A 19,031-nucleotide genomic window follows, 5' to 3' on the forward strand; every position below is an offset into this window, starting at 1 on the left:
TCTCATCAGCTGAAAGGGCTAATGAACACGCTTCCCTTTATACACTGGCCCCTACCCTTACTTCAAATAGGAGACAGACCTCAGTCTCTGTATTCACTGTCTGGAAAACTTCTCTCAGGCATTCCTGAGTTCTGAGAGATGTAGCAGGTGATGAAAAAGAGACTAGTCACGGCCCAGGACAACTGAAGTCCTCAGTTTACCGGGCTACCAGATGAGGTTTGATTTGGGAACAAAGAGAACAGACCCATGGGCGCTAGAAGATGGGCTTCCTGTCACTCTCGTCCTAAGCACCAGGCCACATAAATGCTGTCCACACAAGCTGGTCCACTGTTCTCAACTGCTAGAGCACAGGAACCAAGAAGAGGTTTGAAGACTCCTGCCCTAAACATCCCCACAGACACCGTCTCTCTCCTATTGTTTGGTGCTCCGTTCCTACCTCAAGCCTGGAATTTTTCCACCCGGGTCTCCTCTGGACCCCTTCCCCTGGACCCCTTCTTACAACTTCTTTAACACCTTCCCCAATAGATATTTTCACTGCACCTCTCATCCTGGGCCAAATGGGATTCGGTCATTCATTCACTCACCAAAATTTAACGAGCATATCCTGCATAGTAGGCGTTATTTTGGACCCTAAGCACATGGTGGTAAATTAGACAAAGTTCTTGGCCTTCATGGAACTTCATTCTACGGTGACAAATAAACCATAAATCAAGAAATAAATCCAGTTATAGTACAATTTCAGGTAGAGACAAATGTACTGATAATACGCATCTAAAATTAGGATAAAGGCTTAGAGTAACTTGGTAAAAATGCTAGAGGGAAACTCTATTTTAAGTAGGAGTCTCTCTCTGAGAAACTAACATTTCAATAACTGATGATGGTAATAATAATAATAATAAAGTGAGGGTACAAGAGATGCAGAAATCTGGAGAAAGAGCTTTCCAAGGAGCTGGAACAACCAGCAGATGCTCTAAAGTGGGAACGAGCCTGGCCACTCATAGTTTGGCAAGTTCACTGCTGCTTTGAGTTTTATTTGTTTGTTCATATCCCTGTTTCGCTTTTCAATTAAGACTGCTAGTGAAAGGAGCCAGCTTTGTACAACCCTTTGCAACTCTTCACAGAGCATCAAGCCAAGGGTATGAGAAAGTATTAAATGTTTTGATGATGGTGAAAGCTGTGGATTTCTCCTACCCAATGCAGGCCAGGGGAGTACATAAATAACCAATGACAGTTAGAAATGTTCCTTAAATAAAATCTCTACCCTGACAAAACAAATACCCAGACTGACAACACAACCGGTGCTCCACAAATTGGGAGGGGGTAAGGTCTGGGGTGCGGGGTGCATTTGGTGCGTTAGAAGCATCTGAGAAAAGGACTTTCACAGCTCTGGAGAAAAAAAAGCAGCAAAGACAAAGTTGTAATAACTTCAAGATGACAGTTAACCAGACGCGCTTACGTAAGAAACATTCAAGGGAATTTTAATGTGCTGCAGCAAACAGGATTATAGGGCAGTAAAATTTCAAGGTGCATTCTAGTTAAGCCCTAAAGATTTTCGCAGTGGATTTGAAAAGAGAACACAAGTGTCCAGAAGGTCGGGGAGAATTTTTGCTTCCCTCTACAGAAATTGCAAAATATCTACTTTTTATCCTTTCCTGCCCAAACAAGCAAATGGCTAGTGCCTGTCCACACAGGGGCTACCTGTGGGGAGATCTGCCTCTGAAAGCTCCCAAGAAGGCACATTTCAAGGGCTACTACCCTCATCCAGACTCCCCATTAGTCCACAGGGCTCTTTACGGTACCCCACGCAGAGCTAAGCCTCCTGAGTAATTAACCCCAGGGTAGCTGAAAAAATTAAATTTCAGCAAGTAAGTTCTGCTTGTAAGTTGAACCTAGCCTTCTAAAGGTCAATGGACCAGTCCTTTCACTTCTTTTGGGTCTCAGAGTCTAGCACAGGCTAAACACATAAAAGGCATTCAGCAAATATTTAATGAATGAACCATGTTTCAAAGGGTTTGCTGCTACACATACTCTCTGTGAAAGCAGTGAGTGTTTCATGGTACCTGAAGTTAGATATTAACAAGCTATAAAGTGTTCTGGACTCTAATTGTATACTAGGAAACTTTTTCAGCCTTATTTTGTAATCCCATATAGGTTATAGGGTTACCTGATAAAATACAGGACTCCCAGTTAAATTTGCATCTCAGATAAATACAGACAAGTTTTCAGTATAAGTATGTCCAAAATATTGCATGGCACATACTTAACACTTTAAAAAAAAATTATGGCTTCTCTGAATTTCAAATTTAACTGGGCGTCGTGTGTTTTTATTTACAAAATCTGGCAACTCTAATTCAGCCTTTGGGCCTTGAACCTGATTGAATTTGTTTCTCTTCTCTGATAACTGGACTCTAAAATGCAGATATTTTAATACTTTTTTATTATTCCCTATTAAAATAAAGAACAAATGAAGCATGATCGTCTTTACCTTATTGGCAGAGATATACAGGAAGATACTCCAGACCTTATGCAATTCAGAATTAATGCACAGAATGGCGTTATCCATAGTGCCTACTGTAGCTCGTTATGTTGAATTTTGCTAAAAGAAGAAAAAAAAAAAAGAATAGGGTTTCAGCCGTTTTCTAATGACATGGCCAGATGATGCCACAAAATCTTGGCGTTACTGATAAGTACACACTGTACTGGAAAATCAATAGTTTCTGAAGGGGATCCTGAAGGGAACTTTCCATTATGGAGGTTAGAAATAACTTAACCCCACACTCATAAATTCCTGCAGGTGGGGTGTTCCGTGTCCCTCGGCAGAAAGCACAGGCCTTGTCCTAACTTCATAAACAGCAAAGCTGGAATGACTGCTTTTAAAAATTACTAAGGGCATCTATTTTTGAAAACAGCATTTTTCAACGATTTTTAATGCCAGTGATTGAGGTGAGAAAGTAAACAGAAGAACAGCTGTCCCTTCACTTTAAGAAAACCTGATACGCTGAAAGAGCTTAGGTAAGCAGGTAAATTGTGAAAGTGGTTATTTATATTAAATAATAATTCATTTCAACACTCCATGAACTATTAGCCTCCCCTGGCATTTAGAAAAAATCATATCATTTACTCCCTCGCAAAGAGTTCCTCAACAACTCCCCAGGGTTTTCTGTATATTAGGGCGATGAAATTTTAGTCCCTTGCTCATTTTAAAACTCCACATTTATAGATATCTACACAATGGTTTGTAGTTACATTTAGTATTCCCTTTCCTTAAAACTCTAAGGTAATATGAACTCCTCCTGCTATTCTACAGAAAAACACTTGCCTATAACTCAGCTCTCTTCAACCCGTTTCATTTTCTCCAAAACTTGTAGATAAAGCTTCTCTAAAACTTTGGAGTAAAACACATCATTTTATTTTTACTGGTTCATACGCTCTCCTAACACTTCAAGTATGGTAGACATTAAAAAAATAAAACTCACTATTCATTATTCATTTTACAAATGGAGTCACTTCCCTAGAAATAGCAAAGAAGAATCACTCAGTCTTCATTTTTTAATAAATGTTTTATTTGAGAATAGTTTTAGATTTACAGAAAAATTGTGAAGAGAGTACAGAGAGTTTGCATATACCCTACACCCACTTTCCCCACTGTTAATGTCCTACATTAGCATGGTACATGTGTCATAACTAATAAACAGATATAAAAATGTCATTATTTCAGGAATACAGTACTTTATTCAGATTCCCTTAGATTTTACCTAATGTCCTTTTCTGCTCCAGATCCCATCCAAGATACCACATGACGTTTCGTTGTCATGTCTCCTTAAGGCTCCTCTCGGCTGTAGCAGTTTTCAGATTTTCCTTGTTTTGATGATTTAAGGAATACTAGTCTGATATTTTATAGAATGCCCCTCAATTTAAATTTGTCTGATGCTCTTCTCACAATTAGACATTACGGGTTTGGGGAGGAAGATTGCAGAGGCAAACTGCCATTTTCACCACGCCGTAACTATCTGTTATCTTCATGATTTATCACTGGTGACGGTCTGTCAGGTCTCCACGCTGCTACAGTTACTGGATTATTTGGAATTCTGCACAGGGAATTTATCTTTTTGCCTCCATTTATTTATTTATTTATGCAATCATCTATTTCTGTGTGGATGCATGGATATTTTACACTCTGCATTATAATCCAATACTATTTATTTTTTGCTCAAATTGTTCTAGCTTGGCCATTGGAGTTCTTTCAGGTGGCCCCTGTGTCCTTTTGACATGGCCCCCACCCCACATCATTTTGGGTTTTTTCTTTTTTTTTCTGGCACACCCTTTCTTTCTGGAACTGTAAGATGCTCCAGGTTCCTCTGGTATATTCCTTGCCCCAGCCCTTGATCCAGCCATTTGTCAAAGGTGGCCTAGAGCACAGCATTAGAAACCAAGACCTGGGCCTTGCTGGGTGAAAGCCCCTGTCATTTTAAAATCATTTCTCCTCCCCTCCCCCTCCTGCTTGACTGTATCTGCTATTAGACCGCAGGACATTCACATTATTTCAAACTTGGTTCTAAGAAGGAAATTACAGTTTAATTTCTTAGGTATCTGATGATTTTAACAGTTCTTATTCTACTTTATATTTTAAAACTATGATTTTAATTTCCTTGTTTTTGCTTTCCGGGTATTAATTTTTTGTGTTTTGTTTTTCTTCTTAAAGCCACTGAATGTTAAGGTAGTAAGATTCCTAAGGAAAAGAAGGGTGTGTTACTTCTCTCCAGGTTTAGCTAGGTGCAGTCTGGTAATTCAACTAGAAATAGCAGGGTGTATGTACCTAAGTCCAGGAGGAGCTTAATATATACTGTCCTTATTCAACCCTGGCTGAAAAAGGACTCTGTGATGACCACAGACATGCAAGGGATGGTTGTAAAAAAATGAAGAGGTTGCAACAAAGGAAGAAGAGAATGACACACAAATAACACTACCAAACCAAATAACCACCTCGTATTTTATGATGTATATGACAGAAAACTGGCTTTGAATACCAGGAATGGCTCTTTCATTGACGCAGAGTCAAGCATGTACTCTGTCCAACGTCAGGACTTTCAACGGTTTTAAAAGCCACAAGGACGTCCTATAATAGCTGAGGCTTACAAAATTCTCATGCTACTAGTACTGAGAAAGTCTCCAAAATGACACAAAGAAGAAAAATTAATAAATAAATAAATGGATGCTCCCTGGCGATCTGAACAGGTGAGATTACCTATTTGAAATGCTCATCGAAAGGGCAACATCTTTGCAGCCAGCATATGCATACAAAGCACAACATATTAGATCCTGTGATTGCCCTTCCTTCCACTTTCTCTTCCACTTAGTGCCTTCCTTCCTCCCGAGGCAAACACTCTGAATAACACTACAGAGCCTCAAATGGATGATATATATAAAACCAGGGATGACTGAATCACAACGCTTACGCTACTCCTAAAAACCAAGGCCCCCTCAGGGCTACAGCAAACCTACAGTCCAGAGCCAGGAGTCTCTACCGATCCTGGAAAACAGCTCTGACTGGGTCACTCAACACAGCTAAGCCCACAACCAGATTCAAAATGTTGGCACCCATTATCTAGATTCTAATGGATATTACTGAGCCAGTTCAGAGATGGGCTGGCTGCAAGCTGGGCGTTTTAATGACTTGCACTCCAATCAGAAGTTGATAAAGGTGGGTCGCCTCCAAACACTGCTTCATCTTTTCTCATAGACACAGGTTGGATTCAGAGGATATGGTCTTTAGCCAGCACAGAGATGGAAAACAACGCACAAATCAATAGAAAAAAATAACTTCTTTTTATTTACAAAAAAAAAAAATCCAAATATTGGATGCTGTAAACAAAATTCACAATCTGTTCCCTCTAGCGCTGATTCAAATAAGTCAGTTTTTAAGAGTCCATTCTCCAGCAACTCCTTTTCTGCCTGTGACACAGACTAAAGTGAAAGTATTCCAAAAGAGTGACCCCAGGTGCGGCGTGCTGCCATCAGGGCCTCTTGGAGCAGGCGATGGTTGTAGAGAGGTCGGAGAGAGAGACAGCCAGCGGGCAGAGCATCCTCCATTCTGCAAGGATTTGCAGCCAGTCTCGCCAAGTTACTTGACATCTTCCAACTTTGTACTGTGACCATGGACTTTGTTAGCAAGCCATTATTACGACAAAGTGTTACACAGAGATTCTTTCTTAGCGCTGAAAAGGCTATACTATAAGAGATCATAAAGAAATACTATATTCCAACAGGTGGTATATATGAAATTACTTTTTTTTTTTGGCTTTTTGGTTTCATCTAACACACGCTGTCTTCAAACAACAAAAAAGCCTACTTTCGAACTGCTGACAGCTTTTAACATAATACATTTCATTTACAAAATAGTTCACAATATTTATTTGACAAGCATTGCAATGAAAACAACTTGACGCACAATAAGGCAACCTACGATCAGCAAACAGAAAGGGGTGGCAAAAAAACGGTATGTTCACTTTTCTTGGCGTTTCCTCCTTGGCTTGGCTTACAGACATTCTTCCATCCTTGCAATTCTGGAGCCACGTTAAAACAATCCACCCAATATGAAAGAGAGCAAACACTTGATCCCGTTTCTGGAAGGGAAAAGTCCATCTTGATGTAGCACGTCTTGAGGCAACGAGATTTTACTGCAAATGAAGTCAACTTGTTAAAAGGGCACTGTCACAGGTGAAGTGTTCCCTGACATGCCAGGCTGAACAGGTGAGAAGAGACTCCAGAAGATAAAAAACTTCTTCCTGCTTTAAAGTAACAGCACACTCGACCAGATAAACACAAAGGTAAGCAAATCACAGGCACTGATCAGGAATTGAGAGCTGTCCTTTTCTCTGACCTATGACACACGGCTCTCTCTCACCAGACATTCAAATGTTTAGGCCACACATCCACAAAGAGAGACATATATTTCACTGTTTGTTCAACTACACGTGCACAAGACTATAGTACATACAAAAGGGAAATAAATTATATAAATCTTAAATGCTGAAGGTTGTCTTGAGTACAGCCTGTTCTATCTGAATGCCAGGTGCTGGCATTTCCAACTATGCTACAAGCCCCAGAGTAAGCAAGAAAAGAACATAAATATCTGAGAAAACAAATGAAAAGCGTATTTTCCAAGAAGGCCCCTCCAAACAAAAATCTGTGTCATAAAATAACACCAGATTGTCGCTATGGCAGAGCCAGAGACCTCCAGATTCTTTCTGAAATAGTGGACGACTCATCGGTCAAGAGTTAGGATGAGAAGGAAGAAGGCAGATCACCAGCTACTCCTCCTCTGTTCCCGAGGGTTCCCTTAGTTTTCTTTTAGGAAACATCCGAACAGGTAAGGAGGCGGAGCTCTGGCTGCTGACAGTTAAGTATCAGGCTTAATCTGCAAATGGAATACTTCCTGGGAATTTACAATGAATTTTTCAAACCCAGGGCTGGAGTGAGGGAGTCTGAGCCAACGTGGGAGAAGAAAGAGTTCCCTACATAACAGTGAGTGGCAGTGCAGTAGCTGTTACAGCTCAGACAGAATTCACAGGGACGCTGCTACGACAAACCCATCAAGTTCTGGTTAAGGCTTCAAAGAAAGATGCACAAGAAAGGTAGTGCGGGTGGATTAAACCAGCATTGAGCATCTGAAGGATGCCCAGATAACAAATAAATTACATTGCCAACAGGATGATGCTAGTTTCTTCCCCAATCCCTCTTTAACTGATGACAAAAATCTGGTCGACTCTTCACAGGAACGATCAGAGTAAGCAGTCATCCACTAGACTTGGTAGGGGTTGTGTAGCTGTTTCACAATACAAAGGGAAGGTTGTCGGGTGTTAGATTTGTTTTTAACAAATACATTTTCAAAGACCAGTGTCCAAAGGAATTAAGGGCTGAGAGAAGGGATGGGTTTGGGATTAGCTGTCACTGAACTGAAACAGTAATGCCGGTTCATTTCACAAAGGTGTAACTGGTCTCTTGGGAAACAGAAAATAAAGTTGGATCTGATTGAATGCAAAGTGAGTGAATTTAAAGTACAGTACTAAATACTTAAATGCAGTGTGACAAACAGGTCAAAGATGTTTCATATTGGCATGAATTTATAAAATTTTATATATAATATATATTTCATATATAAATTTTAAGTAATCGTGCAAATACTCTTTAAAAAGGGTCATTTCACATTTACTAAATTCTAGTGGTCCTGGAATGCACAATGCATTCATTTAAAAATTCATTTAAATATTAATAAGTAGTGTTCAGATCACCAGAAATTCTTTTTAGCAGTCAGGGATTTAAACAGACTATCACTGATCCATGATCCACTGGATTATACACCAGGGAGGTATGCAAGTATTACTAAAAGTAAAAGGGTTCAAACTATCAAAATGGCAGTTTAGTGTAAAAAACGAGTGCTCTGCCCAACAAATATTCTCCCATTTGTGGAATTCTATGACTCACAAAAAAAAAAAAAAAAAAAAGGAAAAAAAACCTCACTAAAAATGTATAATCTCTGCTCTTCCTATCAAATATATTAATTGTTTTCCTCCTTCATTCGCTTTAATTTTTTTAGATGTGGGTTTTAATTCATCACTGCAATATGCCCACGTCTCATGTCATCCTGTTGAAAACATAAAAGCACACAGTATTTAAACATTTCCTATATGCTACATTTTTCTAGACCATAATCAATGTACTGTGTGTATATACACATATCACAAATATGTATATATATACACATAATATACACACACATACACATGTACCTAGGATAATATCACACCAACAAGGTTAATTTTATACAAGTATTTGTCAAGAAAAAATAGGGCATCTCCTCCACCATTCACAAGCTTATGTGTTGTTTTATTTTCTTCTTGAGTCCCTGATAAAATAGTCATTAAACCATAAAATTTTTCCACTTCAAATTTTCAGAAGGCAACAGGCACTTTGATGTATATTGGTGTGTAACAAATATAGTAACTCTTTATATATTCTATTTCTTTTCTACTTGGGTATTTTTATCTGTTAAATCTTTGGTCCTTGAGCATACTTTCTTTGCTACAGCTGTTTTTGCTTGCATTTTCACATTTAAAAAATGCGAGCTATGCACGCAGCTGGAAATAATGGATTGTGTCATCATAAGTTCTGCTGTTTGTTATGAGAATTGCACCCTACTACTGCTCATTCGGAGCAAGCCATTTCTATTAGCGCAATGGGAGAGTTCCACAGAAAGCACTTGCTACAAGCCTCAGATAGTAATCCCAATGTTGGAGTCCCCCTTCCTCCTGTACAGTTGTTACTATCTGAACTCCTGAATTGATAATTTCGTTGGAGTGAGACCCTTTTTTCCTCTGTATTTTCCCTTTTGTGAATTTCGTCTTACAAGAAACTCTCCACTTGTCTTTTTTTCCTATGGCAAAGCTATGGGAGCAGGTACTGCAAACCCATATTGTCATCAAGCTTTTTTTCTCTTGTTATTTTAGGAGAACCTGGTTGTTTTTAATGACAGGTCTCTTTTGTTTCAGGACAGAATCCAGTTGGGTAGGAGAATGAGGGAAGGTTGGCGGTGGTGGTGGGGCGGGTTATTTTGAGATCATGCTCCCATACCTAGGAAAAGATCCACAAGCTTTGCCAAGTTTAAAACCAGGAGCAGATCATCATTGCACAAAACATATCCCTAATCATGGCTGGGTCACTCAGCCTTTTTCTTTTTTCTTTTTTTTTTTTTTTTTCCTATCTTGTCTGAAATGGCTTCCCCACAGGACACTTTTAAATGATTCCTAATTGCAAGGTAGCCAAGTAGAGTATGTCTGTTGCTGGCATGTGAACACTGGCTGGACCTGTGCAATGTAGTAATTGCTAAAGTTGGCATCTGCTACATACGGGGCTGGCTGGTAATAGCAAGTGACATTAGCCACGTTAGGGATGACATTTTGGTCAGCTAGCACCCGGATAGCCAGCATTGTGATCAGGTTTAAAGTCTGTCTTCTTTCATGTCCCATCAGGCACACGGTACTCTCATTCACCACTCCATGAAGGGTCATGAGATAGTCATACTTGCGGTCTTCCAAGCCCACGAAGTGGTTCTGCAAATAGGACTCCAGTTTTCTCTGCTGCTCTCCAATGTCTGAGAAATCGATGAAAAACCTAGAACACATATACCTCTGAAGGGTCTTGATCTCATCAGAGGCGGGCCTAAAGCCCCTCACTAAGAGGTTGCAGTACTTAAGCAGGCCTCCCCCTCTGATTTCCTCCGGGTTCCGGGTGGCAATGATCTTGTTACAAAGGTGATCAAAGGCTTCGTGGAAATCGCCATAGACGCTCTCCCCGATTATTGTGGGGTGAAACGTTTCAGTCATTGGGTTCTCTGAACATTCGTAAAAGAGGAGAAGAGAGTCTAATTTGATTTGAAAAGAATCTACACTAAATTCAAACTGCCTCCGGAGGGAATCCACAAATTTCAGTTCCACATTTTTGCCACTGTTGTTTGACAGGGATATAAGACTCCATCGGTCAGAGTCATTGCACACTTTAACCATTTTCTGCACATAAGCTTCCTACAATTTAAAAGACAAAACAAGAAGATGAGCAAACCTAGAAAAAAATAATCAATAAATAAGTACATCCTCGTCACAGCTGAGAATTATTTTGCTCCTTCCCTTTTGTTTTGTCAGGTTTCAGCAAAACACTACCTGCAGGCTTAAACATTAAACATAAACAGTCTTCTCAAAACAACAACAACAAGAAATACATTTAACGAGTGGTTTTGCCGTCTGGGAAAGAGAGTAGAAATAATGGTGTGAGGCTTTTGGCAGACATAGCGCAGTACTAGGAGGTTCTGTTGTCATGCCTGACTTTCAAAATGTTATTTTTTGAGAATGATCTTATAGGTACAATATTCACACAATATCACCACAATATTCAAAAGACAGAAGGGCCTACAGGGAAAAGCTAGTCTGCCTCTCACCCTAGTCCCTAGTCACCTAGTTCCCCTCCTGCTAAGGGAACCGATAGGATTTGTATCTTGACGGTCCCGCCAGGGCTCCTGCAGTTAAAATCAAATATGAACGAAATTAAGACATTCTGGGAGGCTGGTTCCTCGGATAATTTTACCTAATTGTATAAAACGAGCTTTGGACCAAAGTGGGGAGGAGGGGACCCATTATATCCTGAACACATGAACCAACCTGGAAAAGCACCATATATATGCTTAACACACGGCGTCACGTGAAGGCAGCTAGGAAATCTATTCACATTCTCCAATACAATAATAAGAACATTGACTAGCCTCTGCTGCAGGCTGCTCTTTTCCCAGAGACTAAATCATCAAATGACTCAAAAAAAAAAAAAAAAAAAGAAAGGTTCACATCATTTCACTCTTCCACTTATCAGAATCTCCTCTGGACACGACTCAATAAAGGAAAGCCAAGAGTTAAAAAATGAGAAGGAAGAGAAGGCAGGGCAGAGGAGGAAGCAGAAGACTTGGAAGCTGAAGCAGCTTAAACACTCAACACAGTCCACGCACCTTGGTTTCCTCAGGAAAAAACTCAAAAGCAAAATCAGCCAGGGCGCCCACCTGGGTCCGGGCCGCGGACGTGCGCCCCTCTGCCCGCCGCGCCGCCCCCGCGCCCGGCCCGCCGCCGCCCCCGGCCCCTCTCGGGAGCTTTACCTTGAGTGTGAGTGGTGTGATCTTCTCTTTGTTCACCCCTTCGGGTAAGAAGTCCAACAGGCAGTCCAGCACGACGTCCTTCACAGTCTGAAACTCCTCTTCCCCGCGCAGGTCGGCGCAGAAGATGAGGTCCAGATCCTTGTAGCCCAGGCCGCTGTCCTGGTGCAGAACGTGGCTGGCGGCCGAGCCGTTGAGGCGCACGTCGCGGACGCCGATGCGCTTCTCGGCCAGGCGCCGCCGCACCACCTTCACGATCAGGCTGGGCTGCAGCTCGAGCGTGGGGAAGTTGCCGCGCCCGTGGATCGGGATGGTCTCGCTCAGGATGCCGTCCAGCCGCTGCACTTGCTCCCAGTTCAGCACGTTGCAGTGCGCCGTGGGGCTTTCGCAATAGTCCAAGCAGTGCCCGCCGCCGCCGCCGCCGCCGAAGTCGCCGCCGCTAAAGTCTCCGGCCAGGGGGATGTAAGGGCCGCCGGCCAGCTCGTCCTCAGCCATGGCAAAGTACCCTTCGCCTTCCGCCATGAAGTGCCCGCCGAACGCCACTGGGCCCTGGTCGGTCCTAAAAGAGAACAGAGGGAAGGAGCGCGCTGAGACGCGCGGCGGACTGGCGGACAGGGGCCCGAGGAGTAAGGAGCGCGCCCCCTCCCCGCTTCGCCCCCCGCCTCAGGGGCTCCCCGGAGACTCTCCCTCCCCAGGCCCCCGCGGCCTCCGGCCCGCGCGCGCCGCGCCCCGCAGAGCAGCCCCGCACCAAAAGTATCTCTGATGCATCTGGAAAGCGCAAGCGAGAGTCCCGTCTGTGTCACCTGGAGGCGGCCGCCCCTTCTAGGAGCGCGGCGAGCGAGGAACTGCGAGGCGGCAACACTTCAGGAGCCGCGAGTGCGCTCCCGGCAGCGGCGAGCGACTTAGTCCTTCCCAGACCCCCGCAGCCCGCGCCGGCCACTCCCGCCCCTCACCCCGCCCGCGCCGCCTCAGCCGCGGTGGTCCCGGAGGTGGCGGCTCCTGCTGCCGCCGCCGCCGCCGCCGCACACACTCCCGTCTCTGGAGCTTTAGCAGTTGTGCGGGAGAAATGTCCTCAGTACTTTTTTTATACCGGGGCCTCTCTGCGCTTCCGGGGCCCGGCGCCGCACGCTCGCCACACCCTCCTCATCTGCATAGGGCGCCGCCCCCACCCGCCCCGCGGCCGGAGCCCTTGCGGAGCCTAGCGCTGCAGCAGCGGGCCCGGTCCCCGGGGCGGGAAGCCGGCGGCGATTCCAGTGTGCACTGATGTGCGTAGACATATATTTGATGTATGGACCCCCCACACACCCCGCCCCTCTTATTCTTCCCTCCAACGACGAAACACTTCCGATGCCTCAAGTGTTCTAAATGGCCCTCACAACTGGTTCCCGGCTAAAGTCGCGCAACTGCAGCAACTTCCAACATAAAATTCTCGCCGTTTATGGCGCGTCATTGTAGCTTAATGACGGGGCTCCAGAGGTTCTTTCGACCCCCCCCCCCTTTTAAACTATGTGGTGTAGGGCTAGGCCGTTTACTCCGTTAATAAACCGGGCCTCAGAGTGAACTAAAGCGTCCACTTCCCCGTGCCAATCAGGCGCCACGCGTAAGGGGCAGGGGAAGCTCCCCAGGTTTCGATTCTCGAAATCTCGGGCGGCGCGGGGAACTCCGGGCGAGCCCACGGAGCGCGGGGGCGGGACCGAGCGTGAGTCCGTCTCCCGCGCACGGGCGGCTCGGGGCGGCCGGGGGCGCGGCGCGCGTCCCCGACCGGACGCCCCGGCGCGTTGGGCGGCCCGGCGGGCGCGCAGCCGGGGGCCGAGAGCGAGGCGGGCCCGGAGCGCGGCGCGGGGAATGCGCGGCCGCCAGGTCGCGCGAAGGGCCGCTGTGCAGGGCCGGACGCTCGGCGGTGCGGTGTCTCGCCGACAAGTGAGGAGGCGAAGTGTGGTCGTCGTCGGGCGCTAAGGTTTGCCTTTTTCAAGTGAATGCGAATGTCATTGTGACACGAGCTAGTTTTCCACGACCCGCGATAGTACGAGTTCAAAGGACACAAGCGTTCCTCCCCCAGCCCCTCAACTTCAGTCGCCTCGGCGGCGCGAAAGGAGCGTAGCATTATGTTCGCGCGCAGTCGCGCTCGCACCCACGTCTTTGCCAGAAAGCGCGCCCTTTCTTCGGGCCGTCAGTTCCGGCCGCTAGTTGCCTTTCCCAAACTGAGAGTCACTTTCCTTCGCGTAGAGGCTGGGGGCGGGGGGGAGGGGGTGTTGGGGGGGTAGGGAGGGAAAGGGGAGAGAGGGACGCGCCTGGGAAGCTGAATACTCCCGCCCGTGGCCCCGCGCGACCCCAGCTGCCCGGTCTGTGAGGGAGAACGGCCCGCCCTCTCCAAACTGGGGGAGCCCCGGCCTCGTCACCAAAGCAGCGCGCCAGGCGCGCCGGGGAGGGGGCCGGTCACCCGCGGAGCACCCAGCTGCGTGGCAACGCCGCCCCCTGCCGGTGCCCTGCGGAGCTGCGTTCCCAAAGCGGAGGAACCGGCTGGACCTCAGACGGAGGCCTTGATCCCTCAGCGCCGGCCTCCACGGTGGGGTGGTCGGGGAAGGGACCCTAGGACGACCAACCACACAATTCTCACAGGCCCGTCGCTTCCCCAGAAGCACATTCATGTGTCCAGCCACCCATGCATAAATGCATCCATTCTGCTCCTGCATTCAGAAGAAGCACATATAGGCATGTGGCTTGACCACCTGTTATGTGCCAGGCACCAAGTTGAGTGCTGAGGATTTCAGAATTACTGCGTTTCGAGCAGTCTAGTGGGCATGACAGGCAAGTAGAGAATTATGGTTCAACTGTACATGTGTTATGGGGGAGGAACGATGTGACACAGAGCAGCGGTGGGCTCAGGGGAACTAGGGGAGAAGAGTGGAGGACAGATGTCCTTTGGATCGGATCATGAAAAGTGGCTTTTTCTTGGTAGTTGAGGAAGAAGGAGAAAAGCACTGTCAGCAAAGGGAAGAGTGTAAAGGAATTAGAGTTTGAGCAAGGCTGTATAGACCACCACGGTAAGAAAGGAGATTGGGGTATTTCCAGGAACTTACTGAGCACCTCTGGGCTATACTCTGCTTAGGTCTTTACACCTAGCACCTCATTTAATCTTCAGTTGAGAAGATATTCTTCTCAGTTGAGAAGGGATTTGGAAACAGAGGAACTGGGAGGTAAAGAGATTTGCCCCTTTCATGGCTAATAAGTGGTGAAGTCAGGCCTTGAACCCAACCCATTTCTCTGGGAGTGCTGTTTAGCCATCGTTTTTTAGGAATGGGATACCTGTAGCTTACCAGTACCTCCCATTGGAAGGTAGTACAGCAGCAAGTACAGCAGCAAAAACGATTTGAAAGAAAAAGAAAAGGCCTGTTAAAAGTGCTTCTCTCAAAGGCTAATATGAATTCTGCCCCTGAAAACAAGGGCAAAGGAATAGATCATGTATTAGGTACACTGCACTAAAAAGAAATCAAGGGGTTAGCCCCACTGCCATTATTTTGTACTTAAACCCTTTTTCAAAAAATAAAGTGGAAAAAAAAAAATCAGAAGAGTCTCAGAGCCTCTGAGCACCGGGGCTTCACTTATGCCCAGGATTTTGTTCTGTAGGGCTAAAGGAATCTGCATTTCAGCACGTCGCCCGTGTGATGCTAACACGGGCCCAGCCACTCTACACCGAGCTAACAAGGGCCACTGCAGCCTGGTTCTCTAGGTAGGCACCCTCTCCCCAGCAGAGGCTGCTCTTTTCTGCCCAGCTGCTCTCATGGCCTCCCCCAAGAGTGGAGGGCATGGCTGAGAGGCAGAACTGGAGCCTGAGGCCAGATACAGAGAGACTGCGATGCATCAGACCCTGTGCAAGGGGAAAAGATGAGAGTTCCAGCAGCAGTGGGGCAAGACCCCTTCTCTCAAGCTGCCAGGGCTTTGTGGCTGACACTTCCCTGACCCCTTAACAAAGCATTCCCCATCCCCATTCGGGTTCTCCCTTCATAGCAACCTTCCAAATCTCCGTAATCCAGACCCACCGCCTCCTGCCCTGGGACATCTGGGATCTCTTACTGTTGGCAGCACTGGATGGTGCTTTGACTGGATTCATATGGGCCTGATTCATAGTGGCCACTGGATACATATTGTTGCATGAAAGCATCTGTTGTTCTTTGTCTCTCTTCTCCCCGTCTTCCAACTGAGATATTTACATTCTGGAGAGAAAAAAAAATGTTCATCCTTACATGAAATTGCAAATTTTGCAATTGCAAGCATTTTTTTTCCTAGAAACCAAAGTAATTATCAAATGAGAAAGTCTGTACTCTCCAAACACATTCACAAGCAAGGTCATCACTCAACACAGTTATCCTTGGATTAAATTTAGCTGCAGAGTTGTCATATATGTGTGTGTGTGTCTATTAGGCTTTAGCTTCTGAACCTTTTTGGTAAATAATTTACTTTTCCTCATCTAAAAGGGGAAAAAAAGATCTATGGCAATATAATGCTGTAAGTCCGTATCTGTAATCCTTAAAAGAAAGCTTTACATACATTTCTGAGGAAAACAAAAACAAAAAAAACCACGATTAGTTGACCTTGCTTTAAAAGTTACAGTGACAATCAATCTGGACTTAGCACAATAAGGAGAAATTCAGTTTTGGCCTGAATAATACCATTATTGAGTTCGTTATAATGTGCCAGACAGTATGCTCAGTATTTTATATACACCATTTCTTTTAAACTTTCTCCAAATATCAGAGGTTTGCATATCACATCCCCATTTTCCAGATAGGGAAGATGAGGCAGAGGAAGGTTAAGGAACTTACAGAAGTGGCAGAGCCTTGGTTCAGAGCCATGTGTGTGTCTGCTCTCCATCTCTTTCCCTGCCTTCTGCCTGTCTTCTCATTTTCCTTTTAGACTTAAAACTGAACTGGAAATGCACTCTGCTCCTTCCTTCTTTCCAAGTTCTGTACGTTCAGACTGGACACATCACTGAAGCCCAAGGTGTTTTATCCCGAAACAGCTCTTGGGGCCAGAATGCACCTGCCTGGGCTGATGGGAGTTTCTTCCTCAGTCAGGAAGGCCTGCCACCCTGGCAGGGGGACCTAGCAAGCCAGCAGCCTTCCAGAGAGCCTACGAGAAACACACACACACACACACACACACACACACACACACACACACACACACACACACACACACACACACACACTGTAACGGGGTGGGAGGTTCAGAGTCTGCACCAAGTTCACTTAGCAGTTGTGCTGCCCTTCCCATTTTGCTTTGTCTGCTTCCTGCCTTTTCAGGAATGGTTTCAGAAAATAAGCAGCAAACAAGTATGCAGTGATTCCCTCAAGCTCTATGCAGAAGGAGAGAGAGAAGAGCTCAGAACACTGCTGTTAGGAACACTTCTTTTCTCTCCCCGGATTCTTGTCTCGCTCTTGATCTTTTCACACCAGCCCTGTCCACTCTTTCCATTGATTATCCACCTTCCCCTGCTTCTGCTCTTTGATCCTTTCCACCAAAAGTGACAGGACCCTGCAGAAACTCCTTGCCCCTCTCCCTCCCCAGGGTCAGAGCAGTGGCAATGTGGGGAATTTGGGCTACTCCCCACCTCCTTGCCATTCACCGCCTTCCTAGGGCGAAGCCCAGTGGTTCCTGAGGCAACTGAGGGACAGACAGGTGTCCTTCTCCGGGCATGCCCGTGCAGAAGTCCACATTGCAGGGCAAACCAGAGAGCTCTCTGCCGTCCTGTTAGGGTTAGTAGAACAGCAGTCAGTTAAAGGGCCTCGTGTAAAAATTAAAACTCACTTGGGAAACTACATTACCTCTTTTCCCAGGGAATGCTGCTTACAAAATGACTCTCCCCATGTTTTTTTCAGGGAAATAAATGTTTATTCAGGGCCTATCAAAGTCCAGAAACATGCTAAGTCATACAGCTTCTAGTCTTGGGAATAGCAGTCCATCATTTTATTACTTGTATGGTTATTAGCAATCAACAGTTTAGTTCTATATTTTAAACTATTCAAACCTTTTCATTCTGTACTATCTCATTTTATCTTCAAAATTATTCTGACCAATGTGCAGTCCTAATTTTAGAGATGAAGAAAGTCTAGGTAGTTTTTCGTAAGTTTACATAGCTAGTTCTGGAAAAGTTAAAGCAAGACTCAGTTGCTCTCAGTCACGGGCCAGCACCCCTTTCTTGGGATCACACTGTTTCATCTTCTATCTGAGTGTATTTAAATAATCGATAACAAATCGTTCAGTTTGAAGAGATCCTCTAGCCACACAGAGGGTCATTTGTATGGACTGCATTCTCACCTGTGAACATCTTATAAAAGCATCTGTACTCTACAGTTGAGCATCTTCTAAGTGTCATTTCCTAAGTTTATTTTTAAGAGTATTTATTTGAAGTATATGACCACATAAAAATAGTTCTTTGCACAGTCAGAGATCAGTGAGCTTAGGAAATTCAATATGCAAGCAACACAGTCCTGTGTCATCACTCTTAAAATCAAACTCAATACAGATCATCCTTTAATAAAGGTTTTCATCAAAGACGAGCCAGTATTTTCTTGTGCTACTATCAGTGCCGATTATGCCGGAAGTTCTTCCTGTTTTGACATCTTGGTGAAACGCTTGCCGTTTAAATCAATGTTGCAAGTCCCTCGGACCAGACTGTTTTCTTTCCTCCAAACAAAAGAGACATTCAAAAGTCACATTCATTTGGCAAAATGTAAACTAGAAATATACATGTATTTTCAAAACCTACCAAATATGAATAAGTAAACTGTTTTTCCCCAAAGTCATATTTATATTATGAGTTTTTCCTTCTGCAGTTTGTATTAGAAGAATGTTTAACTTCTCTGAAGAAAATGGCGATGTTTACTTGTGGTGCTTGTAAAGCTTTGAGAAGGGCACAAAGGGGGAATATAATGAATTATTCCTTTTTTCTAAAAGGAATTTGGCCAAACTATGTATGTACCTTATGAAAAGGGGGAAAAAAAAGACCATCTTCTATGGGTATATCCAGCTCATTCATATACATTTTTAGCCAATTCTTACCTTGTACCTATGTTGATATATTTATTGGCCACGGATAGTTGATTTATATGAGCTTTCAACATTTCAGAGATAATTAAACATGGTATATATCCATTTTACTAGCACCATTTTGATATGCCAAATCCAGAAATTGCATAACTACCATATGAATTTATAGCAGCTACAAAAAATATACTTGCTCACCTGCTTAGACCATTCACTGATTCAATAATGCATATACTTCCTTGTTTGAAAGGATTATTTTTTAACATTTCTACCATCACTTTCTTTGTTAAAGTCT

At 44.6% G+C, this 19,031-nt stretch overlaps 1 protein-coding gene across 2 annotated transcripts; it reads right to left on the reverse strand.

The window, feature by feature from the left end:
- Positions 1-4,572: 4,572 nt before the first annotated feature.
- Positions 4,573-12,636, reverse strand: TENT5A (terminal nucleotidyltransferase 5A). Of its 2 annotated transcripts, none has more exons than XM_079939285.1 (3): positions 12,493-12,636; positions 11,693-12,248; positions 4,573-10,580 (listed from the first exon to the last, which is right to left on the reverse strand). In XM_079939285.1, the coding sequence occupies exons 2-3, from the start codon at positions 12,209-12,211 to the stop codon at positions 9,804-9,806; spliced, it is 1,296 nt and encodes a 431-aa protein (XP_079795411.1). In that variant the 5' UTR covers positions 12,212-12,248; positions 12,493-12,636; the 3' UTR covers positions 4,573-9,803. The 2 variants fall into 2 exon arrangements, with proteins under 2 accessions (XP_079795411.1, XP_079795410.1); XM_079939284.1 differs by having other exon boundaries at positions 12,438-12,604.
- Positions 12,637-19,031: the final 6,395 nt, after the last annotated feature.

The sequence above is a fragment of the Stenella coeruleoalba genome (genome assembly GCF_951394435.1).
Source record: "Stenella coeruleoalba genome assembly, chromosome: 12".
Taxonomy (NCBI): domain Eukaryota; kingdom Metazoa; phylum Chordata; class Mammalia; order Artiodactyla; family Delphinidae; genus Stenella; species Stenella coeruleoalba.

Excerpts from the sequence above, each read along its gene's own strand:
- TENT5A (XM_079939284.1), bottom strand. The coding sequence starts at position 12,457 with ATGCATCAGAGATACTTTTG. Across the intron at positions 12,249-12,437 it reads ATGCATCAGAGATACTTTTG|GACCGACCAGGGCCCAGTGG; the intron begins GTGCGGGGCTGC and ends GTTCTCTTTTAG. Across the intron at positions 10,581-11,692 it reads TCACACCACTCACACTCAAG|GAAGCTTATGTGCAGAAAAT; the intron begins GTAAAGCTCCCG and ends TTTAAATTGTAG.